Below are 25,398 nucleotides of genomic sequence, written 5' to 3'. Positions count from 1 at the left end.
GAACCCCTGGAGGGGTGATGGAAGGAATGGATGAGAAGTTAGTTCAGAACTGGGGGGAGAGGGTTTATATGCCCAAGCTGGAGGCCAACCGGTCAGGTGTCCGTCGCTGTTTACGGGAGCGGACTACGCTGAATCTTTGGATTATGGACTCGCAGAATTCGACCTCTGGAACAGGAAAACGTTAATTTATCCTACTGGGCCCATGGTTTAGCCTGGGGACCAAGACCGATATATTCCAACATACCTAAAGGGTACTCGGACGGAGAAGAAAAGCGAACAATGGCCCATTGTTAGTGAGAAAGGCAGACAAAGAAACTTCAGAGATCTTCCATTAGGTTTGGACCTCGATCAGATACTTTTGCGAAGGTTTCTGGGCTCATCAGGGAATCCGAGGCTATACAACCGAATACATTCTGAATTTGCAGCAGGTTTGCAGCTTTCTGGTGTGCAGGACGCTGTGAACGCACAGGCTTCATGGTCTGCTGTTGAATAAATGACGAAAGGTCAGTTAGATCGAACAGCTCGATGACATAGGGTCGTTGGTAACCTTTCATCCCCAACATTTCCCCAGAGTTCAGAAGTCTGCCACGAAGCCACCGAAGTTAAATTCCCAGGCATAATCGACTCAAGCTTTTCGTAAGTTTCTTTATTTCCAAGGTTGAGCTCTTGATGATCGACAACTTTATTTGAATCTCTTTTTCTCCTGCACATCCCCCGGGGGCTGGAGATCTATGATTGCCTAATTCGGCGGCGGAGGCATCCTGAATATGCTCAAACATTCGCAACATTACAGCAGTTACAAGGGTGCAGGAAGAAGACGCTTATAGGATGGAAAGTTCAGATAGACAAGGGAGATTATCACGTTCGACTAGGCTACTAGAACAGCAGATGATATGACCATATCGCTGAAGAGCTGAAGGGTGTAGATGGCCATACAATCGAATCCGTATTCGGTTTGCAGCAGGCCTATAGCATATCTGAATTGCAGCAAACTCGATGAAGTAGTGTAGACGTAGTGTTTACAGTGTTGTTAGTAACATTGGAGCCTTTCATCCCCAACATCTATTTTCTCTAGAGTTGGGTCAGAACCCTGTCACGAAGCCCCCGAAGTTAAATTCCCCAGGAACAATCGACACAAGCTTTCCTTAGGTTTCTTTGTTTCCAAGGTTGGGATCTTTATGATAGACAACTTTATTTGAATATCCTTTTCTGCTGCACAGTCCCTCGGGGGCTGGAGATCTATGATTGCCTAATTTGGCAGCGGAGGCATCCCGAATATGCTCAAACATTTGCAACAGTTCCAAGGTTGCGAAGAAAAAGACACTTACGGACTGGAAAGTTCAGATAGACAAACTTAGTGACAGTGAGTCATTCGTTGGGGAAATGGTATGAATCTATATTCCAATGCCGAAGTCTTCCTCAGAAGAGTTATGAGGTCATATCAGGAACCTCTGGGATTGTCACTAACTCATGTCATTTATACGTCGACTAGGCTACTAGGACAGCGGATCATATGCACATGTCGCTGAAGAGCTGACATTTCTAAAAATAACCACACCATAACCGATGTAATGCGCCGGTCAACACCAGTACCATCGATCCCAGCGCTAAAAATAACCCACCAGCAGACCAGGAATCCGACATTAGAGGCAAGAAGTTAAAAAGAGTGACGGACCAGCATCACTTGAAAACACACTCCCTCCACCATCCGTCATATGCTGTTCAGTGGCGACTTGCACGCTTTGCTTTCAGAGAATCCGTCCCATTTTCCGGCTCCAAATCACTCTCTCTTTTGCGCACATGCTCAACCTTCAGCCTCTTAGTCCGAGGCCTGTTCACCGCGGCTGAAGCACCGTCATTCGACACCAGACTCTCGCGCTTGCGCTTGTCCGGCTTGGGATTTTCTTTCTTTCGCCTTTTCTCCTCCTTGATCCTCAGGCGCCGCTGTACCTCTGCGGAAATATCTTCTGTTCCCAGTGACGTCGACGTGGTGTAATCGTCCTCCTGCGCTGGCGCTTGGAATGAAGTATCGCGGGATCGCTTTGAGGCCCGAAGTGTGTAGTCAGGGCCAGACCTGGTAGACTCTTCCTCTCGGGAAATATCATCTCTTCCCAGTGAGGTTGACGTGGTGTAATCGTCCTCCTGCGCTGGCGCTTGGAACGAAGTATCGCGGGATCGCTTTGAGGCCCGAAGTTCGTACTCAGGACCAGGCCGGATAGACTCTTTCTCTCGAGAAACTCTTCGTCGTTTCTTGCGAGTGTTTGTCTCTGAGTCGGTGGAGTGTGCGGGGTTGGAGGGGTTGGAGGGGATCGAGGTTGAGGACGTGGTGGTATTTCCTGACATGGTCAAGTCAATATCTGTGTTTAGGAGTCGACAAAGGTGGGGAGAAAGGTGGGTTTCAGCTCCGGATCTGGTTTGTTTGTACGACTTACTGCTCATCTAAGCAGCTGTCAGTTATGGGACGATAGGGTAAATCAATACATAACGGCCAGCTTACTATTATCTTTTGAACCACCCACAGGTCGCTCAGTGCCCGTACTGTTGTGTCGAACATTGACAAGACCAACTGCCCGTCACTTTCGGATATGGTTTGGCCCTCCGCCTTCCTCAGAAAGTCAAGGTGGGTGCCTATCATAACCGAGTGACGGGAGAAAATCTGTTGCGCAAGAGACCGGGGTCAGTTACACATTCCGAAAAGTTGCCTGGGCTCTCATATCTGTGCCTTTCCCAGTGGGAACTTACCTCTGACCAAGGAATTGGCGTGTTCGCCTTTGAATTGGTGTCGTGACTGTCATTTTCATCCTCCACGGTGGGATTCATGGCGGGCTTGGGTTTCGGGGTCATGTTGAAGTTGCAGTCTTGCAGATCGGCAAGATGAAGCTACTCCGCGCCAAGACTTTATCGAATGACGCGCTTCCGAGTCTAAGTGTACGACAACCACTACAGAGGGAACCATTCCATTGCATAGTTTGAATTACAGACTGAAATAGACCGCCTTGGTTTAATTGTTATTGTCGTCGCTCTTCTGGAGTATGTGATCAAACGCACCTTATAGCCCTTTCTTCGATAGAAGCGTGTTAAAGGCCCTTTGGAGCGACTCCATCACCACGACATCAATATTGTTCTCAGCGAACATGTCAGCCAGATCAGTGAAATCCAGTTGCCCACCTCGACCTCGTTCCGCAACAGCCCATATTTCCTGCACCATTTTGCGCAGAATTGCACTTCGGCACCGAGGATCATCTACCGCAATAGCTAAATTTTCCGTAATGAGAGACATTCGGCAGAGGTTGGCTTCAGATCCTCTTCCTCTCTCCATTCGATGCCTTGCCATTATATCATCATAGATACCGCGATAGTAGGCGAGAGATTCGGGCGAATCTTCCCATACACCATCTGGTTCCACCCCATGTTCCATAGACTCCTTATATCCGTACATAGCTGGGTCCCAGTCGCGCGTAAGCCACCCGGGATATCTTTCGTTGCCAAGAGTACGAGGCACAGCAGCGAACCCATCCCAATCGATAATACCTCGGAGCTCGCCCTCTTCGGATACGATGAAGTTCTGGATATCAAAGTCTGGATGTGCAAGGACAAAGGGATCCATTCTACTAGGCTCAGAGATCCAGCTTATTAATTGCCGTAAGATCATTGCGAGACCCCTAGGAACCTTGTTTTGTTCGGGGTGTATGTCGAGCATAAAAGTGTAGTACGCTTTCGGGTCGCTGGATGCCGCACACTCGATATAGATAGGTTCATCGTCTGGATCTTTATGAACGAACCATCGGTCAAGCATAGCCTTGTGATCGACTCGTCGCATAGACCCGATATGAGATGGGTTGCCATCGTTTCCAAAAACAAGACGGCCGCCAGTTCGAAACGAAAACCTGTCTAGCTGCACCATTGCCGAGGCGATGCTTTCAAGGGCGCGAATTCGGCGTAAATGGGTGGTGTCAGGATAGGCACTTTTTAGGCGGTGTCCAAACCAGACTTTATATAAAGAGATTCCGGAAACGAAGGTCATGATAATATAAGGGCATTGAAGAGTCTTTTGCGTGGTTGAGGAGAAGTCCAAAACATCAGGTAGAGGGATGGTGGTCTCACGCTTCAAGAGACGCATTGTGTTTGCCTCGGAGATCAGAGCCGAGGCAGACAACTCATCCCATTTGCTTGCCGTGCCGTTAATAGGGATTTTCGCGATCCAGCGAAGGCCAATATCAAACGTCAACGGGAAGAGTATGTGGTAAGATCCATACAGAGGCTCGCCGACCGAGGGTTTCGCATTGGTGGTTCGATGCAGGGGTTGGAGGCGTAGAATGGCGTTCGCCAGCAGGGGCAACTGCTCCTTATCAAGCGTCGAGAGAACTGCAGAAAATAATTCTGCATTTTCATCCTCAGAACAAGGGGAAGAAGGCGAAGAAGGCGACCGTTCGATATGCTGCTGTTGGGCCATTTTGGTCTGTAGCGCAGGTTCGTAGGTACCCTTGCATCCACTCAGATTCCTTTCTCCTCCAATCTTGCTACCACTGCCTACGCGCCCGACCTGCCCTGGGCCTCTTAGTCTTCTGCGCTCAACAGTCAACTTCATGATGCAGCGAGCCGTGCGAAACACTTGGACTATTTGTATTCCCGGTGCTCACAGGGGCTTCGCTACGTCTCTACCCTCCACATCTCGCTGTCGCCGAATTTCCCTACGGTCTAGTCTGAGAACCACGGATGTGCCGCGTCGAACAGTTATGTCGTCGCAGTGGACGTGCACCCCGAGAGTGTTTCCCACGGGATTCAAGTTGCTTGACCAGTCCATCAAGCTTGAGGAGGAGACACTACCAAATTACCAACCCAAAAAATACTACCCAGTCAATCAGGGTGAAATATTCAATGATCGGTATCAAACACTTGCCAAAATAGGATACGGAGTAACCTCGACAGTTTGGCTTGCGAAAGACTTGAAGTATGTACGTATTCGCTTCAGCCCAACCAGCTAGTGATTCTAATAGCATGAGACCAGTGCATCAACATATGTCGTTCTAAAAGTTTATGTGAACCAAAACCGAGATGAGCAAGAGCTGCACATCTACAAACACATGAATTTGGTGGAAACAAAACATCCTGGCAGACACTTTATTCGCAAACTCCTCGACCATTTTTATATCCAAGGCCCTCATGGCCGTCACATCTGTCTTGTTCACGAGCCTCTCGGAATGAGTGCAGATGCTCTGCTGAAGATGTCTCCTGGGCACGTAATGACCCTTGATGACATGAAGCCTGGTATTCGACAGCTACTTGTCGCATTGGATTTCCTTCACTCGGAGTGTCATATCATTCATACTGGTAATGCCTAGCGCCTGAAGACCGTGTATTATAGGCCTAACGCTGTCACAGACCTTCAGCTGAAGAACTTACTACTTCCCGGACCAGAGACAAGCTATCTTTCCCGATTCGAAGAAGCTGAAGTTACAGACCCATCACCTAGAAAGATGCTCAAAGACCGAACAATCTACAAGACTTTAGGTTTCCTTCCAAGAGGTGGGCTGCCAATTCTCACTGATTTTGGGGAAGCTCGATTGGGCGACGAAGAGCATGACGATGATATCATGCCAAATGTTTATAGAGCTCCTGAAGTGATTTTAAGATCGAACTGGAGTTACAAGGTGGATATATGGAATGTTGCCATGGTCGTGAGTGGAAACATTCTATCTTTTGCTCAAGGAAATGCTGATATTTTGGTATAGGCCTGGGACATCGTCAGCTCTCGCACCCTTGTCAATGGCAAAAACCAAAATGGCATATTTGATGACCGGGTCCATATGGCAGAACTGGTTGCCGTGCTAGGCCCTCCGCCACCTGAATTCCGGGAACAGAGACACCTCAGTTCCGTCTTCTGGGATGAGTTGGGCAACTGGAAGGAAGTAGTCCCAATTCCTGATATTACCCTTGAGAACCTCGCCGAGAAGGTTGAAGGGGAAGACAAATAAGGCTTTTTGCGGTGGCTCCGGATGGCCTTGCAGTGGAACCCCGAGGACCGGCCGACGGCTTTGGAACTCTTATACGACGAGTGGTTGATGAAGGGGCTAGGCGAGTGAGGGCAGGATAAGAAAGTATTGGCGAACAAAAGAAACGTGACAGTTATTCTATCCTGAAAGATTCTGCGTGGGGGGTATAGAAATCGGCACGTAGATACGAACCTTGATCGAAGTTACCCTGCTAGTAGTAGTAACCACATACACATGATATCAGAGGGAAACCTCGACTTGAGCCAGGAGCTAGGTAGTATGAGCTGAAGAAGAAGGCAAGAGCCCACATACAGTGAGAGGATGAGAACACCTGTGATTATTTCAATCGGATACACATATTTGCAAATCCGACGCCATTGATCCATGCTCCAAACCCAGTCATATCACCCACAAGCTAGCTGCTATCCAAACACACTATATAATGCAATGTAAAAAACCCCTCACCAAGCACCAGCGTCAAAGTCGAACCGCGATAAATCCTTCTGTGAATCTTCGACATCCTTCTTTGCTTTCATGCGCATGTAGAAAATCGGACAATCACGAGAAGAGCAGATGACTTCACAGTGAAGACTGCCCTGACACCGCTGGCACTGAGTCCACAAGCGCCCAAACCGAACCTCCAGATCGGAGACCTTGGTCAGAGTCTTTGTGTACAGTTCGCCGAGACGAGGACGGCAATTCGAGCAGACGGCACCATCCATCTCCTCTTTGCTGGATAGTGGCTTCTTGCAGCCCATGCAGGTTTGGGTCTTCTTGGCAAACTTCATCAGTCCACCCAAGTTCGACGCCGCCTTGGAGATGGACCGGGTGTGCTCGCCAGTGAGCAACTGGCCTGCTTTCTTCTCTCCCAAGATGGGTTCGAAGATGCGGTTCAGGGGGTTGGTAAGTTGGTTGTCGAGGTAGTATTTGGTGTCAATGGGGATGTTGTTTTCCAGCACGTAGATGGGATCTTCTGCTCGTTCGTAACCTTTGGAGTCACTGGCACCTTTAATCATGACGTAGGCCACACGGTCACCAAGTGTTGGCGCGGAACCTGCATCACGCTTGTGCATGCGCTCGGCAAGTTCGACGTGTGCTTGTTTGCCTGCGTAGTCCTCTTTGCGTTTTGACAGGGCCTTCGTGATGACTAGTTTCGACATATCGATTTTGTTCTGGAGGAGGTCCGAAATGGTGGCTTTGACGTAGCTAAATATTGTGTTAGTTGTTGAAAGGATTGTGTTGCAGGTATGGAACCTTACTCTTGAGCACCATCCAGATCCCGGTCAATTAGGATCTTGTTCAACACGGTTTCAATGACGTTCTGAACCATCAGACAGTTATCACGGCGGACAGTTTCAATACCCTTGGTATCCATCTTGTCGGGCTTGTGGGGGTTCGTCCAGTATAGTCCAGCGTATCGCTTCTTGTTAATCAAAAGATAAGGGAAGTACACTTTCTCGAATTCAAGCTTGATGGGTTTGATGAACTTGGCCGAGACGTAGTCTGCTGCTTCTTGGCCAAGCTTCATTGCGTCTGCCAGTTCGGTGACGCCGAACTTGACCATAACAGAATCGGTATCACCATAGATGACCTGAGCATCATGAGAGTAACCGTTGGCAATGGTGTAGCGCGCTTCCACTTCTTGCTTTGTCTTCTCAATCATCTGACGACCGTAACTCGTCGTACTACTGGCGATGGGAAGACAGGGCAATTTACCCACCGTGGCACCAGTTAGACCATAGACACTGTTTGCGCTGACCTTCAAAGCAAGCTGGCGACCGTTAAGTACCGCCTTCTTGAAGGGATCGGTCTCACTGGCTAGTTCCTTTTTTGCACGCTTTCGTGCAGACAACAACTCTTCGAGAATCTGTGACAAAAGTCCTTTGCGAACTTTGGTGGTGCAGAACATGTCTCCGTTTGGAGTGACAATGTAATCTTCGTCTTTCTTGAGATTCAACTTCTCAACGCTGCTCTTGTTGAGCAGGGTCGTGTAGCAGAGATTGTGTGCTTGAATGATTGAGGGGTATAGCGAGGCGAAATCGAGGGTTGCCACGGGCACACCGTAGTATCCTCGCTCAGGCTCGATGACCGTCGCACCTTCGTAATCTTGTTCATCCTGGGGCTTGGAATTGGGGATCACAAGTTGCTGCTCCATTGCTTTCCGGAAAAGCTGACTGATGAACTTGACTTGCTGTCCTCGAGACAAGAGGAAATTGAATGGTACACCCGTAACTCTGGCCATCTCCGTGTAGTTAACCAGACACATCAATTTGTCCATCAATCGCTGTGGCAAATATGCATCTTTCAAACAGTACACTGCCAATCGTCGTCTTGAATCGGGGGTGCCGTTGAAAAGCTCAGTGATCATCGTGTGGTGGACGTCTTCCTTTTGCTCTTTCAAGAACTCGTAGGACACTGAATTCAGGGTGTAACTTCTTAACTGGTGATCTCTCTGAACCAATTGGAGAAGATCGAGTTGAATTCTGCCGTTTGTATTGGTCGCTTTTGTGTCTCGATTGCCCATCTGCTTGCTGGAGAAGTTGGCATCCTTGGCCTCGGTTCTGCAGCCCTTCAGTCTAGTCCAGTACGGGAAACCAGTGCATTTCAAATGCTTAGCGCGGTCGAGTAAGTATGGGAAATCGAAGTTGGCGATGTTGTATCCGATAATAACGTCGGGATCCACCTTTTCCACGAAATCACGCCAAGCGTCGAGCATCTTTTCCTCCTTTTGGAACTCCAAAATTTGGGTATTGACGATCAGACTGCAAGTGTCAAGGACAAAGACATTTCTGATGAATGGTTTCGACTCTCCGTATCGAGTAACCACATTGGCAATTTGGATGACCGGGTCCATGTTGGGTTCGGGGAAGATACCTTTCCGCCCAGCACACTCAATATCAAAAGACAAGATGCGAAGAGGCGCCATTTTCGCCCATTCGCCATTGGGCGGATGAGCTACCATGTCTCGATAATCGACACTAGCTTCTATTTGGCAGTTCGACAATCTTTGACCTTGTGGGAGAAGACGATATTTCCCAGCCGTGGCCTCGACCCAGGACATTCCAGCCAATCCAGTATCTATCATGAAGCGTAGAAGGTATTGAATATTGTCGAAGGTAAGGATTCCGTCTGCGCCGGTCCACATGCCCTTGTAGTTCATGCTTCCACTGCCAGTCTCCAACGCACTTCGCAATCGTGCGGCCAATTTCGGTTCAGTGACTGTGATCTTGATGTAATAGCTCTTTTGATTCCCTTGAAATCCATAAATATTCTCGCGCATTGTAAGTTGCACAGACGAGATGGCAGGGAAGCTCTGTCCTAGTTTCTGTTCTAGGAAGGCTTTGTACGGATCGCAGTCCGCTTTGGTGAAGTTGACGGGGGCAGCGATATAGAGATAATGCTCAAAGCCGGTGACATGAAGACAGACCGATTGTCCGGACTATGAAAATCGTTAGACCGAAGAACTCGGCGAATTGCTAGTTGATTTACCTCAGTGACACCGAAAAGCCGAATGGCAGGCTTTCCCATCAATGTTGCTTCTTCCGCGTCAATCTGTTGGAAGCAGACGTTCTCCTTCTTTTCGTCAAATTCTCCAAGTGGAGGGCGCTCCCATTGCTGGTCTTTCTCTGAGTTGTTCTCCTTCAGGTCGCCGATATCCTGCGTCAACTTTTCCAGCACCTCCTCCTCGAATTGACTTTTCTGTGGTTGGGTCGATCCCACTTTACGTCGAGCGGCTTGTGAAGATGGCACAGAGGGTTCGTTGTCGAGTTTGCGCTTTTTGAGAGCACTAGCAGATTTCAAGATACCATTGGCATTGCTGGACGTGTCGCCCAGCACGCGCTTCTGGGGATGGACGATAGCTTCTGGCATTGCGGCGATTCATAGACTGGTGTTCATCAATCACAGTGGACAAGTTTGTAGTGGTAAAAGCCCGGGGTGAGAGGGGGATTGTAAACTTGAGAATGTGTTGGGCAACTCCTAGTGAAAGTCGCGCTGTCGCGCCTTCGACGTGACGTTTACGCGTGACAGTCACGTGCGATAAGATAAGTTAAGAGGTGGATTCGCCTTTCTGATTGGTCGAGTGGACGAGTACACTCTCGTAGCAGATGTATTGCGTACACCATAGCTCGAGAGAATCCTCTTGCCAGGCTTCTCGTATGGCATAAAAGACAAAAATCATTATTATTACATTACACGGGAATGGACCTATGTGACCGTTGAGGTTGACCGTTGTTGTTGTCTCTCTGTCCTATGCTTCAGCCTAAGTGAGGCTAAGCCCCGCGGTCACGGATGACTCGCCTCTGGCTTGGCGTTCCAAATGATTCCTACCAACATAATTGCAACCTCTTCATTGCATTGCTGCTTTTATCATTTCATGAATCATCGAGTACACTGAATATAGTATCCAGGGATGTTAGTACTCGACATCTGAGTCAGTTGCCAAGAGCTGCACGACCCGCGCCCTGTGAGAGAGATCCCACTAGTAGAACCCGATGGAAGCTTGAGTCAATTATCGACCCGCTCAAATCTGTTGGCATGTTTACATCTCGCTCATTTTGATCTCAGCTCAACGTGGCTTCTCTGAGCATCCAAGGGGGAATTGACACCTGTCCATCTCTTCGTTTCTTCAGTTTTGCCTCATTACACACCATTCAGCCTGGCTTTACCAGACCAAAGCCAGCAGCCCAGCACCATTATAGTGGGAAAGGCGTTCTTTCTCGCTCTATTTTTATAACTCAGCTTTCTGCCATTAATGGCGCAGGCACAGCGGTTTGAGCCTTGAATTTTCGGTTTTGGTTAGGGTATCAACATGTCGATGTTCCGATCAGCAGCGGATCTATCATCGTCAGACTCTGAATCAGAATACGAGTCGGAGGATAGTCAGGTTCAGCAGTCTGAGTCGTCAACTCCCCGCAATGCTGCAAAGAATCACTCGCGCAGCCCGAAGGGCAAGGCCAAGCAAGCCCCAAAGGACTCGGATTCAACAGACCAAGACCCTTCGAGCACACAGGATATTGTTGATTTGAATCTCGATCAGCATACAAACGTGATGACAGCTGCTCTGTTGGAATTCTATTGTGAAAGTCGAGCAGCAGACATCCTCAATGCTCAACGGGGTTCAAACAAAACATTCAGTCGGCATAGCCCCGAGGCTCGTTACCTTGGCCAGGAATTGTACAAATACAAATCACAGTTCTTATCGGCTCATGGTATCTTGGCCGACGGCATTGCCAAAGAGGAACTGGGACCAAGTAGGCAGAGTTACCGAGATAACCTTGACTTGCTTGGAATATCTGCCCTCGAGGAGATGAACTTCCATGATCGTCAACCACGGCCTAAGATCGGTGCTGCCGAAGACCTCGCATTAATAACAAAGGCATGGATGAAAAGAGCCGGCGAGGAAAATATGGAGAACCCAGCTTTGTTCCGACGGAACACCGACCCGATCGCAACGCTTAGAAAACAGCTTCCTCCTAGCAATGTTGACTTCATTCCAAGTGTTCCTCACAGGCCAATGAATCTCCCCAATCCCTCGATCCCCCTTTTCGGGAGTTCGCCTGTAGGAGTCCCGCTTTTCAATTCCCCGACAGCATCCTACAATCATTTGTCAAGATACTCTGTCGAATTTCAGGAGCTCAAAATTCTAGGCCGCGGGTCCTTCGGCGAGGTTTACCAAGTCACAAATCACATCGACGGGCAAGACTATGCTGTCAAGAAAATTCCACTCAGCCAAAGACGACTTGAGCAGCTCCAGTTCGGGGGTCAGAATCAGCTCGAAACTATCATGAAAGAAATCCGAACCCTTGCCCGCCTTGAGCACAAGAATATTGTTCGATATTACGGGGCATGGGTTGAGCAAGCGCATCATTCACACCCGACCCCAGTCAAACACCAAGATTTCCACCCGTCCTACGATGAACAGTCGCAGAACAATCTCCCTTCTCCAGGTACCCCAAATGAGCATAGCATGGGCATTGTCTTTGAACATTCTGAAAACTCGAATCCCGGGTCTCAGTCAACCTCTCCATTCGCAGATCATAGTTTCTCCGAAAGCATCAAACGCTGGGACAGCCGCGCGACTACTTCGTCTCACCAATCAAAGAAAAGTTCACGAAGAGGACTGGAGGAGGATGATGACATTGAATCCATTCCACGCCATTTCGACGGAAACACATCCGTGGGTCAAACTTCCTCGTTTGGGGAAACTGACGACATCTTCACCGATGGTCTGAGCCAAGACCGGTCTAAACTCCAAATTCAGACCCGTTACCGGCCTGGCCAGCAACCTCCTGCGGTCATTCTTCACATTCAAATGTCACTCCATCCTATCTCCCTCGCTTCGTATCTAAAGCCCGAGGCCGCTCCAAAGCATGACGATTGCCTAACCTCCAGGCGCCATTGCTTCCACTTAATACCCTCACTGAAGCTCATGCTGGACATTGTTTCAGGTGTCGAGTACCTCCACTCAAAGGGGATTGTACATCGTGATTTGAAGCCCGCCAACATCTTCTTGTGTGCACCAGAAAACACCACAGCAGATACATGCGTCGCGTGCAGCTCTAAGCAAGATTCTCCAGTCCAATTCTGTCGTCCCCGTATCGGGGACTTTGGTCTCGTAGCAGACATCTCTCATATCAACGAGCCCTCACAGGGAACTATGACACCCTATCAAAAAGGACCGAAAATCCAGCGCGTAGTTGGAACTGAGTTCTACCGGCCTCCGGCCAATTCATCTTCGCCTCGGAATGACCCGGACTCCCCAGTGGATTACTTCGAATATACAATCGACGAGAAGCTCGATGTTTACGCGCTTGGTGTCATCTTCTTCGAGATCCTTTATCGTCTGAACACGAAGATGGAAAGACAATTTGTCTTGAATGATTTGACTCGCGGGTCAAGCCAGAATCCCTCCGAGCGCACTATATTCCCGGCAGATTTCGCTGTCAAGATTGATCATGGCTCGCTAATGCTGGACAATGACGTCTCAGTTGCGGAGTCTCTAATGAATTGTATGAAGGGCATGTTGGAGCCCAATCCCCAGCAGCGGTGGACTTGTCAGAATGTCAAAGAGTATTTGCGAGCGACGAAGAAAGCTGTTCGCCGATTCGAGGAAGCACAGAAATAAAGGTCTAAATGCAAGACCAGGCCAACGAGGCCTCAATCCAATAATACAATAATCCCCAAATGCATAACTCTACTCATTAAAGTCACAATTCGGAGATCGCCATTCGGGCCTCGGTCTATCCACAGCTTTCCCCACGTTTTTCACAGGCCGAGCTTGGCCTTTCCCCGCATAATCCACTTAGCCCTGTTCATGTAAACCATCATGTAAACCAGTTCATTCAAATTCGTTTCATTCAGTTCATTCAATCCATTTCATAGAAACAAATCTCCCTCTTCATCTACACGGTAAACCCATCCAACCTGGAACTAAACCCACCATGGCCCATACCCTCCGCCCAGCAACAGCTCCATACAGCGAACCCCTCCTCCCCCAACTGGACCTCCGCAATCCCTACTACACAGACCTGCACCACAAGCTCCGCGCCACAGTCCGCGAATACGTCGACACAAACATCGCCCCCTACGCCGCCGAGTGGGAAGAAGCCGGCCAAGTCCCCGAAGCCGTGCGCAAACGCCATTGCGAACTCGGCTATGCCATCGTGCACCCGCTCACGAACGAAGAGGATTCCGCTGGCCTGGCGCTTCCGGGCAATGTGCCGCGCGATAAGTGGGATACGTGGTGCTCGTTGATTCTGTCGGATGAGCTCACGCGTGTTGGGTATGTGGGTGTGATTTGGGGACTGGGGGGTGGGAATGGAATTGGATGTCCGCCTATTGCGAGGTTTGGGACGCCTGAGCAGAGGAGGAAGTGGCTTCCTGGTGTTGCTAGGGGGGATATTAGGTTTTGTTTGGGGATTACGGAGCCGGATGGTAAGTTGCTTTCCAACTTCCAGACCTTGGGATGCGAGGGTATGCTTCTGAGAGTGAAGATGCGGTGCTGACTTTGGGTGCGGTTTAGCGGGCTCTGATGTGGCCAATATTCGCACTACGGCTCAACGTGATGGAAATCACTATGTTGTCAATGGCGCGAAGAAGTGGATTACCAATGGCATCTGGGCGGATTATTGTACTGCTGCTGTTCGGACTGGTGGTCCTGGTAGAGCTGGTATTAGTTTGCTTGTTATTCCGTTGACTGCGCCTGGAGTGACTCGCAGGCGTATGCATAACTCGGGTGTCAATGCCAGTGGTAGGTTGCTTCTTTCCATATGGCTTTGAGAAAGACGTCGTCCACTAACATGAATCGCAGGTTCAACCTTCCTCGAATTTGACGATGTGCGCGTCCCCGTCGAGAACCTCATCGGCAAAGAAAACCAAGGATTCCCTATTATCATGTCGAGTAGGTTTTGCTCAGGCAAAAGAACATCGATCGATGTCTAACACTTCATTCAGACTTCAATCCAGAACGCCTGGTACTTGCCTGTGCATCGTTGCGTCTCGCCCGTGTCTGCGCCGAAGACGCCTACAACTACGCCATCCAGCGTGAGACATTTGGCTCCCCGCTAATTGCAAAGCAGGCGATTCAGACCAAGATTTTCAAGTTTGGGCTCATGATTGAGCCGGCTTATGCTTTCATGGAGCAACTGGTGAATATTCTCGAACTCACCAAAGACCGTCCTTCCGACGATGTCAATATCGGTGGCATGACTGCCTTGCTTAAGGTCATGTCGACTAGGGCTCTGGAGAAGAGTGTGAGAGAAGCGCAGCAGATCTTTGGAGGTGCTGGTTATAACAAGGCTGGAAAGGGCGCGAGAGTTGAGCAGATTAGCCGTGATGCTCGGGTTCATGTGGTCGGGGGTGGAAGTGAGGAAATTATGGCGGGATTGGCCCTGCGAGAGGAGACGAAGGCGCTTCATACACGACGAAAGGCGCTTATGAAGAGGCAATCTAAAGTCTGAAGGGAGATAACGTATACCTTGGGGCGAATTGGCCCTCTACATTGATGAAATGCAACTGTTCTCAACACCATGACTTCATGCAATTAAAGATGAAAGCTCTAAGGATATAACTAATCTGTCTTCAATGAACAACCAGAAAGTCCAAGACGCAAGCACACTAGTCCACCCTATCAGGGGGTATAAGGCTTAGCATCCTCACCAAATATCAAGTGAGGCCTCTCAGCAGCAATCTTCAAAACAGTCTGCGCAAAGACCGAATTGGCCCAGGCGAACCAAGGCCGAGTATACGACTTGATATTAGACACATCAATGGACTCATGAATGAGCCCATGCAAACTGGAATTGCGGACGAGGTTGAGGTTCCCAATGATCTCATTGTCATCATCAGAGGTCATGGCCTGAACAAGAAGAGACATGGGCCAAGCATTCTCAAGACCGATATGCGGGCCACCAATACCGTGGAACTGCGGGCCCTCCAGGTAATACGGGTTCGAGGCCTTGTCGGTGATCATTTTCCGGGTATTTTGGTAGACTCGATCTGACCTATCCACAAAGCCTAGGTAGGGCAGAGAGAGCAATGAAGGGATATTAGCGTCATCCATTAGGATACGCGACCCGTACCCGTCGACTTCGAATGCATAGACATCGCCATACTTGGGATGCTGAACAATACCATGCTCGTGCACAGCCTTCTCCAGCTTGGTACCGCGTTCCTGCAGTTCGGCAACGAGACTCGCTGGGCCACCAGCTGCCTTGACAACCTTTGCCGTTTTCTGGAGCTGGACCGACATCATCGCGTTAGGCGGAATGAAGAAGCCTAGGATAGTGGCATCATCGCTAGGTCGGAAGGCGCTGCGGATCAAGCCCGTGCCGCTGTTGAGCGGATTGCCTACACCGGCTAGGTTGAGGGTCTCGGTGCCGATGGTCGTCTCCCGCTGGAATGTATACTCGTTCGGCACAAACTGGTTGCTGGAATTGAATGTGGGCTGAGACTGCGCGTCGATGGTTTTCAACACTGTTTGCAGCGCTTTGTACCACCGGTCCGTCACGAACTCGGTCGATCCAGTATTCTCGTAGAACTCGGTGCCTAGCTGCAGGAAATGGGCGAGCGAATCGAGTTCGTACTTGCATTCGAAGACAAAGGACGGCTCATACGTAGGGTGTACGGTATCCTTTTGGGTGCTGTCTTCTGGCTTGATGCCGCTGGCAGAGGGCGGTTGGAAAGCATTGCAGTAGGGTGACTGAATGACGAACTCGGACTGGGTATTGATAGCACCCAGAATGAGCGAGTAGAGATTCTTGTCTTTCGCAGCTAGTGTCTGGTAATTTGTGAGCTGGTTTGTTGAGTCACGCAGCCATTCGGCGTTGATATCGCCCGTGACAATGAAGGTATGTACGCCCGTCCATTGCGCGCCGTCTCGCTTGGAATTGGCGGATGACGCGGACCCGTTCGTATGCCACCGGATGGTGGTGTCCAATGTATTTGGAAAGGCGTTGCGGAATAGTTGAGCTAGGTCTTTGTCGACCAAGCGCGAGGTGACATCTTCAATGACCTTCTCCACGGCGGGCGATGAGAATGTCCGACATGCTTCCGTGGGTCGCTGGTATGGCAGATTCAAGGGCCCGCCACTGTATGGAGCGCTGTGATGTCAAAATGGTTAGCGGGGACCTGGCGGACTGTAAAAGGAACTTAGAAGTCTGTATACTCACTGCAGTGTTGATGCATAAGAGGTGTAGTCTGGACAGGCTCGTCGCAAGATGGCTGGCTCATCGCTCTTTGGGAAGGCACTAGCCTGGAGGCTCAGCAGAGCGACTGCCAGGAAAGCAGCTGAACTCATGGAGAAGACTTTGAAATTCGAATGGCTGAAAGGAATTGGGTGAACAGACTTGCGATGCTACAGGGGAGGAAGTCGGGGTAAATAAGAGTGAGGGGATGAATGTCGATCCCAACCAAGGATACATTCCGGGGCACAGACAAGGTGGAGCCGTCCAGTTGTATATTCTGCTCGTAACCTTAGCTCAAGCTTAAGCTCGGAGTAACACCCCGCGAAAGCGAGGTGACATCGGGCTAGGAACAGTGTCACTTCTCCGAAAATGCGGAGAAGATCGACACCGCGGGAATTCCCTTTTTGGATAAATGTAGATCTACTCCTACTAAGGGAAACAAGAAACAAAGTGGCTATGCGCTTTGACATTGGATATTGAAGCTTTTAGAAAGCCACTAAGCGCCTCAATGACCTAATTAATATCATTTCTTCCCAAAGAATGACATGATATTGCCCTGACCCGCAGCTTTGGGAGCCTTGGCCTTGGGAACATTGACTGGCTTCTTCTTGGGTGCCGGCTCATCCTCGGAGAAAGATTCCCACGTCGCTTCTTCCCGAGTGACTGCTTTGAATTAGTACATTGGGGTAAATAAGCGGGCCTCGGTTTGCACGGACCTAAGTAACCCTCCTCGTCCTTGACCGTCTTCTTTTTCATGACCTGCCGCTTGCCTCGCCGCCGCCCGCCCTGCACGGTCACTTCTTCTTTGAGTTCAGCTGGCTTGGATGGTGGCGGCTGCTCAACAGGGGTGGGCTCCCGCGGCTCTTCATCGACATCGGGCATTTCCTCATCTGGATCTATGTCAGTTGGTTCTGGGTCGTACCATGGAAGTCAACGTACCGTCTGCCTCGTCTTCGTCGTCATCCATCATCTTCTTGAGCCTTTCCTCGCGCTCTTTTCGCGCTTCGCGGTTGGCTGCTGCGGCTGCGGCTGCTGCTGCTGTATCGGTGCTATTGGGGAACAACTCTTCGGCTTCTTCCTCTGAGGCATCGTCAAGCACCACTGCAGGTTGTTAGCTAATACCATAAGGTCAAATGAATCCAACTCACCATCTTCTGAAGCACTTGTTGTGGCCTGCGGTCAAAGTTAGCGGGATCAGTAAAGACAAGAGAAAGCGTGGGCTGTACGAACCGGTTCTGCGAGCGTTGGTGCCTTCGCTTTCGGCTTTGCCTTGGCGAAAGAGCTGAAAAGACTGCCTTTCTTGGCCGGCGCTGTTTTGCTTGAAGGCTTGGAGGATGTCTGAGAATTGGCAGCAGAGGATGGCTCGGATTTCGGTTCTTCGGACTTGGTATTTTCTGTCTTTGCTGAGACTTCCTTTTGGAATGGCCGTTTAGCGGGCACCGTCGACTCGGTTGAAGGCTTCGATGCCTTAGCAGCCGGCACCTTAGCAGCCGGAGCCGCAGCTGGCGGCGGGCGGGCACCAGTCCTCCGCTAGATCGTATACATATTAGGTTATGAACAGGGCTGTTGGGGCAAGATATAACCTACCTTGACATTCCGATTTTGAATCATACCCCATTGCTTCCCACACTCCAGTGGATCCTCCTGTGCATGTGTGATTGCAATCTCTCTATTCGCATCAACCAACGCGTTCAAGTCCGGGAGAGCTGTAGGCTCTAAGCTGTAGACGTGGATTGTGGATATCGACTGAAATGTTGCCTTTGCATCTGCTCCACTCATCAGTGATCAGTTCGTCACCGAGATCCGTGATTCAACGTACCTTCCAAGTCTTCCTCGCGCACTAGCACAATGAAGGCAGTGCGAATTGAAGCCGAATCTGTGTCTTGATTCGGCATTGAGCTGGGCAGGTAGGGACTGCTTTGCATGGTCTCATCCTCATCGTCGGCATGGCCATTCGTAGGAGCTGGTTCGGGAGCTTTCTGGAAACCGGAGATGACGTAGGTTGCGTGAACGGTCTGTGGCTTCTTTGCGTTCTCACTGCGGTGGAATTCAAATAGTAAACTATGCGACAGAGGGTTAAATCTGCTCCAATCCCAATTGCAGCTGCTGTGAACTCAGAACATACTGTTTGGCCCGGTTGGCGTGCACTTTAAGAGCGCGGCTCAATGAGCGATAGGTGACCTGGTTCTGGTGAGCTATCGCTTATAAGAAGGGCACATAATCACGTACAGGGCGACGCTCATTGAGAACATTCTCAGCCAGATACAATTTCGAGTCCATGGTTGCTGTAGAGTGCAAGTGATCTCTTGACGCGTGCTCGACCACTTAACGCGTATCAGTCAGCGGGTCTTGGCGCTCACGGAGTCGCGGTCTGCAGCTGGCTCTCCACTCGCATCCTCCTCTTTCGTTTTGGGTCGCTGGGCGAATCCGGTTGGAATTTCTACAGACAAAGCTTTCGAAGCTCAGATTACAGGTCTTGTTTCAATGGATCCATCTTTCGACCTCCCCGATTCCACCGATTGGTTGGCAACGCCACTTTCGCTACTTGCGCCGTTCGAATCCTCACTGCGATGTCAAGTCTGCAAAGATTTCTTTGACAACCCCGTCATTACTTCCTGCAGTCATACATTTTGCTCATTGTGTATTCGCCGTTGTCTGAGCGCTGAAGGCAAATGTCCAGCATGTCGGAGCTCTGACCAGGAGCTGAAATTGCGGCGCAATTGGGCAGTGCAGGAACTTGTCGACGCGTTTATGACTGCACGGCCGAGTGTGTTAGATCTTGCAAGAAAGGAGACTGTGCGATTATCTCAGGGAGAGGCCGATACAGGGAAGCCGGCCCAGAAAAAGCGGAAGGTCGATCATTTCGACAGCGAGGAAGCGCAGGTTCCAGGGACAAGCTCGCAAGGCCGACGGACTCGTTCTCAGGGATTGAATAGCTCGGCAGAACAGCGTGCCGCTCCTCAGGTTATGCCTGAAATCGTTGAAGATAGTCACGACGACGAAGAATATGTGCCCGGTATGATACCTCAAATCGCGGGAATCAAACTCATCTAATCACCTCGCAGATGGTTTAGTCTCTTGCCCGATATGCTATCGGAAGATGAAGGAAGAAGCAGTTTTTCCACATTTAAGTGTGCACGAACGGGAAGAAGAACCCGCATTTCAAACTCCTACGAAGCCGACATCTTTCGGGTATGTTGACTCTATTGTGTGAGTCTAAAGGCTGATGCTAATCCGAAACGAATGGCAGATCATTACAAGTCCCATCCCAAAGAGGCTTCACCGTGACCAATAAACAGCCCGAGCGCCTCCCTGCCATAAACTACTCCATATTAAAGGACATGTCATTGCGGAAAAAGCTCCGAGATCTCGGGATTCCGGACTGGGGGCCGAGGCAGCTGTTGCAGAGACGTCACACTGAGTGGATGAATCTGTGGAATGCTAACTGTGACTCCAAGAATCCCAAGTCTAAGCGGATATTGCTTCAGGAACTGGATATTTGGGAACGCACACAGGGAGGGCATGCAGCAATGCCGTCGGCGTTCGGCTCATCCAACAATGTGATGCGTAAGGATTTTAATGCAAACGAGTGGTCAACCAGCCATGATGATGATTTCAGGCGTCTGATCGCGAATGCGCGTCAAAAGAGCGAGACTGAAGTGCGATCTACCATCCCTGGAGCATCTGTATCTTCATCTGAACCAGCAGAACCACAAGCACCGCAGCCTGCACAACAGCGACCTGCACAACAGCAGCCCGCGCACCAGCAGCCCGCGCACCAGCAGCCCGCGCACCAGCAGCCCGCGCACCAGCAGCCCGCGCAACAGCAGTCTGCACGACAGCAGCTTGCACAACAGCAGCTTGCACAACATTATGCACACCAGCAGTACGCACAACAGCAGTACGCACAACAGCAGCCCGCACAGCAGCACCCCGCACAGCAGCAGCCCGCGCAACAGCAGCCCGCGCAACAGCAGCCCGCGCAACAGCAGCCCGCGCAACAGCAGCCCGCGCACCAGCAGTATGCACAACAGGAGCCCGCACACCAGCAGTCTGCACAACAGCGACCTGCACAACAGCAGCCCGCACACCAGCAGCCCGCACACCAGCAGCCCGCGCAACAGCAGCCTGCACAATTGCCAGTAAATGGCGCACACGTTCAACTTCAGCCAGGTATTGATGCCAACCATGTTATCGATCTGTCGTGACCGCAAATCAAGCCGTATCGAATTTGGACCAAGAAGCAACCAGAATAACGAAAAAAATACAGTTCACAGAAGGCGCGTACACCACGCCCATAATGGACCTTATTTGGCTGGCATTGGTTGCTCCTCAACAGACATGTTGGAGAGCCTGTCAATGTTATCTGCCAGCGCCGCTTCCACTTCTTTGGCCTCCCGTGCTCGGCGGGCAGCTTCATCGGAGGCCTGCTTGGCGCTGTCCAGTTCGGCCAGTCTGCGTTCGGTGGTTGCCGCCTCTTCCTTCTCTCTCTCCTCTCTCTCGATCTTCTCCATTTCCGCAAGCTCATTATCAATCTCTCCCTCGTCAATCACCGGGCCGGCCTCGTTAATGATGCTTCCGACCTCATCCACCTTGGTCATCTCCTCGCGCAGCTCCTCAACAATATCCTCGACTCTTTCAGCACCCCCGATCTTAGTGTGCAGGCCGCGAAGTACAGAAGTGCTCGCTTGCATGACTTGCACTATATCCACCTGGCTGGCAGCTTCCTCAATCTTAGAATAGACTTCCTCGAGTTGCATGAGGGTGTTGAACCGCTGCTGGAGATTATGTTCAGCGAGCTTTTTAGACCGCACAGCCGACAGTGCTGAAATGCGATTCTTATTGGCCAAGGCTGTCTTTGCAGATACGGTCAGTTCTGCGATCTTAGCCTCTAAGCTCGTGACCTGTTTCGACATCGCAGACACCAACGTCTTGATAGATGCAATAGTTGTGTCCTCTTGGGTGATCTCTGCCGATTCATCTGCAGATTTGAACTTGATCGTCTGGGCAATCTTCAATCAGTATATGGGTGTTCGGACCGAGGGTTACATAGCTCAACTTACCCTCCCATCATATGCTATAGCATTGGCATCACGGGATAGATAGATCAATAAGACGTCAAAATCACCATCCGACAATTCCGTGGAATCATTTAGTATGGACGCGAATTGTTCAATAAAGCTTTCCTTCGAGTAAATGAGGTCCAGCTTAGATGAACTGCTGCCCGTGGCTTTTTTGACAGCTTTGTCTGCCGCCTCTTGCAGGTTTTCCACTAAGACCAACTGTTGCGCCTGCAATTTCGGTGCCGAATCACTCTCAGACCCCACCACAAAGCCCTTGAGCTGCCGAGCTCCCCAGCTCATAACATTCCAGGGATTCAGAACACCGGGATCAATTATCTTCCACTGACTCTTCTGGAAAAGCCCAGCGGTGGTCTTGAAGACCGACAATGGAATCATCGAATTATTGCGCACCGCCTCGGCCTATATAAGCCAATGGTCAGCTACATTTATCCAACACTTCAAACAGGAAATCATAGGCGCACAAATACAGTGCCCAGGGCGACGGGTCTCCCCCACTCCGAGCTCTCCAGATCCCGGAGCAACGACTCATCCGTTCGCAGGATCAAGTGATCGGTCTTCTTTCGCTTCACGCTGTCTGTGTTGCTTTTCGCTGATACACTAGAGCCTGAACGGACCCGCACACCGCGCGAAGAGGTATAGCCGCGCTTTGCAGCTCTGTTGAGCGCTTGTTCCCATGCCGCAACATTGACGGCATAACCATCGGGGTTCGTCTTTTTCTGGGGCGTGAAGTCGGAGTAAAGAGAGGGCAGGCGATTTCTGAGAGCCAAATGGTGATATGTTAGCGGCGTTTTCTTTTGCTTGTTTTGATGGGCTGTATTGTATGGATCTCGTTGCCCCGGGGGCCGAGCTCGGCGTTTACCTTCGAAATGCTTCCTCGTGAGTGAGGATATACTTCAGCAGATCGCTCATTATGAAAGGGTATCTCGAACAGCAAATATGCCAAGTTGTACTTGAAAGGATGGATTTCCAGACAAACCTAGCAGTTGGGGTCATTTGCGCAATCACATGAAGCTTTATCGATAAGCCGCACGTGATGCGTCCGAGCGTGGCAGATGAGGGGACCCCGGACAACAAGGTCTCAGGCTTTGCTTCTGAATCTGGGTTGAAAAGATGCCGGTGGCCACCTGGTCCTGGGCATAAAGGGAGCGGTAAGGAAGCGGTAAGGGGGCTTCACAGGTCAGCAAGAAAGGTAGCGGTGGCGTTTAGGTGACTTCCATTGAGTACATCCATCGTGAAAACAATTTACATGTACCAACTTCCGTCCAAGTGGAATATATAGTTATGATGTTTGGACAAGCTTGTATTCTATACTTATATGCTACGGTAAGGTATTAAGGCTGTAATGAGTCTAAGCTCGTTCAAAGTCATCATTGGATGGCCCATCAGGATCCCGAGGCTCCTGCGTCGTGTTCAAGGCCCCGGTATCCAGTTGCACAGGAAGTCCAACCAAAGAGCGGCGATGATGGCGCTTGTCGAGCTTCTCACTGGTCTCCTCAGGTGCTGTAGAGTCTTCCGCGGGCGGTTCATCCCGGGCATCGAATCCCCTTGCCTCAAGATATTCGACCTTCACAGCATGGCGTAGGTTCTCAACGAAGCTCTGCATCTCAGGCATGGGGAACACCCCGTCAGCCTGCAGCACATCAGCATAGAGACGCTCGGCTTCCTCCAGACAAGCTGAAGCTAGAGTTGGCTGGCCAGCTTTGAGCCACTGATCGGCAGCGAGCATGCTCCACATGCCGGCTTTTCGGCGACGTCCACCCCATTTCGCCGCTCCACCTGGTGTTTTCGAAGCGTAGCATGCAGCTACCCTTTCGGTATACAGAATTTGACCAACTGAGCCCACCAGACCAAAGTCCATGACCCGCATGGCCCATTTGGCTGCACTCTCGGTGGCCGATCCGCCACGAGACTTAAGAAGTTCGACCGCTAGGGACAGACAACGGAGTGCATGTGGCGCATCTGAACAACGTGTGAGATAGGAGTAGCACGCAGTCTCGAACATTTGGTCAACGCTGTCAAGTTTGATTTTGGCTGACGTAGCCAATGGATTTAAAAGCATGCTGACGGCGCACATCTCGTGGGCACCAGCATGGTACTTCCACGCTTTGTCGTTGCCAAAATCGGATCGAATCATATCATATGTGGATGAAGCCAGCTTCCAGTCGCGGAGCATGAATGAAAAGTCCGCCATCTTGCGCAGGATAGCTTCCGGGGAATCTGGGCTATAAAAGTGTTGCGTTGGATCGTAGTTGCCGCTACCACCCGCCGAGCCTCCAATGCTTGAGCGGGAACTGGAACCGAAGCCAGCCCATCGCCGAGACATTGACATGAATTTGCCACTGATACCACGTCTCTTAGATGCAACTTGGTCGTTCCAAATTGCTACTTTGTTTTCCATGAATGGAATTACAGACTGCACCACCAGCTCTCGGATGAACGCCCTAATCCCGGTGGCATCAGAGCCAAAGAGATATGGTGTGCCATCAGTACCGAGGTCAACCAAGGCTTCTGGAGAGGAGTTAGCTTAGTTTACCGTGGGAACTATGTGGAGATGGAAGACTTGCCTGCTTCGCCTGCTCCTGACAGATGCTCTGACGGCGAAAGCCATTCACATTGCGGAACTTGCATGCTGTCGTCATCTGTCACCACACACTGGCTGCTCCGCAGTCTTAGAAGATGACAATGGAGCCCAAAGTGCCGCTTCATTTGATCATAAAGTTTGGTAGATTCCGTGATATCATCTCGCTCCTCATCGTGAATCAAAACGTAATATCGAAGATACTCCTGATTGATCCAGGTGGGTAGGTGTTGATCCCCAGTAGCGCCATCGGCGTATAGTTGTCGGAGTGTCTCCAATGGTGATGGATTCCGTGAGCTGATGGCTATTACATTCGCTACCGGGTGGCCAAAAGTCTCATGGGGCGCTGCAGGTGTCGAAGACAAAAGCTGCTGCAAGAACGATTTGCATAATGGAGTTGTTGCGGGGAATCCCAAGACATCTTTAGTTCGTACCGTTCCACCAAGCGTATCCCCTGAGGAGTTCAACTGCTTGGACAGTACTTCTTCAATCTGTGCCAGAGGCCCAGAGTCTTGACCAGCCGGAGCCTTGCCGATCCCTTTGAAGTTGATAAAGCGCACTCCATAATCCTCCCAGGCACGGCTTGAGCCTATGCTGTCCCGAATCACCACCTTCCCAGAAACCGTTTCTCCAAAGGGCCGGATCAACTCCCAGAATCCCCCTTTGAACCCCTTATTCCTCACCAAATCATCGGTATCCTCAGAGGCATGGACTGCGATCGTAGGCGAGAATGACCGGATAATCGATGAACGTATGTCTTCTGAGCCATCTGCTCTGCCATCGAAAGGCGAACCGATGGATGACCTCGCTAATTGACCGGTCGAGGATCTCTCGGAGCGCGAGTGTGACGAGCTAGACCGTATTGGTAATTCGGCGACAGTAGCGGACAGAGGGGTCGGGGGTGAGACTGTATGGGATCCCGTGAGTTCGGCATCTAGAGATTGAGTTGTTTCATGCTCCCCAGGGTATCGCGATGGTGATTTAGATGCGACTCGCGCAATGCCGGGGGAGAAGGACGGTGGAGGTTTGACCGGAGTAGCATCTCCGGGCGATGTCAT

At 50.5% G+C, this 25,398-nt stretch overlaps 11 protein-coding genes across 11 annotated transcripts; 4 read left to right on the top strand and 7 right to left on the bottom strand.

The window, feature by feature from the left end:
- Positions 1-1,722: 1,722 nt before the first annotated feature.
- N7515_009492 (uncharacterized protein) lies at positions 1,723-2,844 on the bottom strand (the record flags this gene model as incomplete). Its single annotated transcript, XM_056670236.1, has 4 exons — positions 1,723-2,336; positions 2,433-2,439; positions 2,498-2,656; positions 2,743-2,844. The coding sequence occupies 4 exons, from the start codon at positions 2,842-2,844 to the stop codon at positions 1,723-1,725; spliced, it is 882 nt and encodes a 293-aa protein (XP_056518035.1).
- A 205-nt stretch (positions 2,845-3,049) lies between these two features.
- N7515_009491 (phosphotransferase family protein) lies at positions 3,050-4,453 on the bottom strand (the record flags this gene model as incomplete). Its single annotated transcript, XM_056670235.1, has 1 exon — positions 3,050-4,453. One exon carries the CDS (start codon positions 4,451-4,453, stop codon positions 3,050-3,052), a length of 1,404 nt encoding a protein of 467 aa, XP_056518034.1.
- A 283-nt stretch (positions 4,454-4,736) lies between these two features.
- Positions 4,737-5,975, top strand: N7515_009490 (putative protein kinase; the record flags this gene model as incomplete). Its single annotated transcript, XM_056670234.1, has 4 exons — positions 4,737-4,955; positions 4,998-5,331; positions 5,383-5,678; positions 5,733-5,975. 4 exons carry the CDS (start codon positions 4,737-4,739, stop codon positions 5,973-5,975), a joined length of 1,092 nt encoding a protein of 363 aa, XP_056518033.1.
- Positions 5,976-6,454: 479 nt separating this feature from the next.
- N7515_009489 (DNA-directed DNA polymerase delta POL3) lies at positions 6,455-9,863 on the bottom strand (the record flags this gene model as incomplete). Its single annotated transcript, XM_056670233.1, has 3 exons — positions 6,455-7,199; positions 7,253-9,432; positions 9,483-9,863. 3 exons carry the CDS (start codon positions 9,861-9,863, stop codon positions 6,455-6,457), a joined length of 3,306 nt encoding a protein of 1,101 aa, XP_056518032.1.
- A 940-nt stretch (positions 9,864-10,803) lies between these two features.
- Positions 10,804-13,119, top strand: N7515_009488 (putative protein kinase; the record flags this gene model as incomplete). Its single annotated transcript, XM_056670232.1, has 1 exon — positions 10,804-13,119. The coding sequence occupies one exon, from the start codon at positions 10,804-10,806 to the stop codon at positions 13,117-13,119; it is 2,316 nt and encodes a 771-aa protein (XP_056518031.1).
- Positions 13,120-13,435: 316 nt separating this feature from the next.
- Positions 13,436-14,953, top strand: N7515_009487 (acyl-CoA dehydrogenase family protein; the record flags this gene model as incomplete). The annotated part of the gene is made up of 4 exons (XM_056670231.1): positions 13,436-13,928; positions 14,017-14,244; positions 14,305-14,394; positions 14,448-14,953. 4 exons carry the CDS (start codon positions 13,436-13,438, stop codon positions 14,951-14,953), a joined length of 1,317 nt encoding a protein of 438 aa, XP_056518030.1.
- Positions 14,954-15,123: 170 nt separating this feature from the next.
- N7515_009486 (glycoside hydrolase family 125 protein) lies at positions 15,124-16,791 on the bottom strand (the record flags this gene model as incomplete). Its single annotated transcript, XM_056670230.1, has 2 exons — positions 15,124-16,594; positions 16,664-16,791. The coding sequence occupies 2 exons, from the start codon at positions 16,789-16,791 to the stop codon at positions 15,124-15,126; spliced, it is 1,599 nt and encodes a 532-aa protein (XP_056518029.1).
- Positions 16,792-17,201: 410 nt separating this feature from the next.
- On the bottom strand, positions 17,202-18,958 carry N7515_009485 (uncharacterized protein; the record flags this gene model as incomplete). The annotated part of the gene is made up of 9 exons (XM_056670229.1): positions 17,202-17,341; positions 17,395-17,568; positions 17,618-17,779; positions 17,827-17,851; positions 17,909-18,208; positions 18,266-18,444; positions 18,498-18,739; positions 18,804-18,859; positions 18,908-18,958. The coding sequence occupies 9 exons, from the start codon at positions 18,956-18,958 to the stop codon at positions 17,202-17,204; spliced, it is 1,329 nt and encodes a 442-aa protein (XP_056518028.1).
- A 204-nt stretch (positions 18,959-19,162) lies between these two features.
- Positions 19,163-20,886, top strand: rad18 (E3 ubiquitin-protein ligase RAD18; the record flags this gene model as incomplete). Its single annotated transcript, XM_056670228.1, has 3 exons — positions 19,163-19,694; positions 19,744-19,870; positions 19,929-20,886. 3 exons carry the CDS (start codon positions 19,163-19,165, stop codon positions 20,884-20,886), a joined length of 1,617 nt encoding a protein of 538 aa, XP_056518027.1.
- Positions 20,887-20,985: 99 nt separating this feature from the next.
- N7515_009483 (putative vacuolar sorting protein SNF7 family protein) lies at positions 20,986-22,671 on the bottom strand (the record flags this gene model as incomplete). The annotated part of the gene is made up of 4 exons (XM_056670227.1): positions 20,986-21,690; positions 21,742-22,161; positions 22,230-22,518; positions 22,622-22,671. 4 exons carry the CDS (start codon positions 22,669-22,671, stop codon positions 20,986-20,988), a joined length of 1,464 nt encoding a protein of 487 aa, XP_056518026.1.
- A 439-nt stretch (positions 22,672-23,110) lies between these two features.
- Positions 23,111-25,398, bottom strand: N7515_009482 (TRAPP III-specific subunit 85 family protein; the record flags this gene model as incomplete). The annotated part of the gene is made up of 2 exons (XM_056670226.1): positions 23,111-24,270; positions 24,327-25,398. 2 exons carry the CDS (start codon positions 25,396-25,398, stop codon positions 23,111-23,113), a joined length of 2,232 nt encoding a protein of 743 aa, XP_056518025.1.

This window comes from Penicillium bovifimosum (assembly GCF_028826915.1).
Source record: "Penicillium bovifimosum strain IBT 22155 chromosome Unknown utg000007l_segment0_segment0, whole genome shotgun sequence".
NCBI classification, from domain to species: Eukaryota; Fungi; Ascomycota; class Eurotiomycetes; order Eurotiales; family Aspergillaceae; genus Penicillium; species Penicillium bovifimosum.
This window is presented reverse-complemented; position numbering and strand designations above follow the sequence as displayed.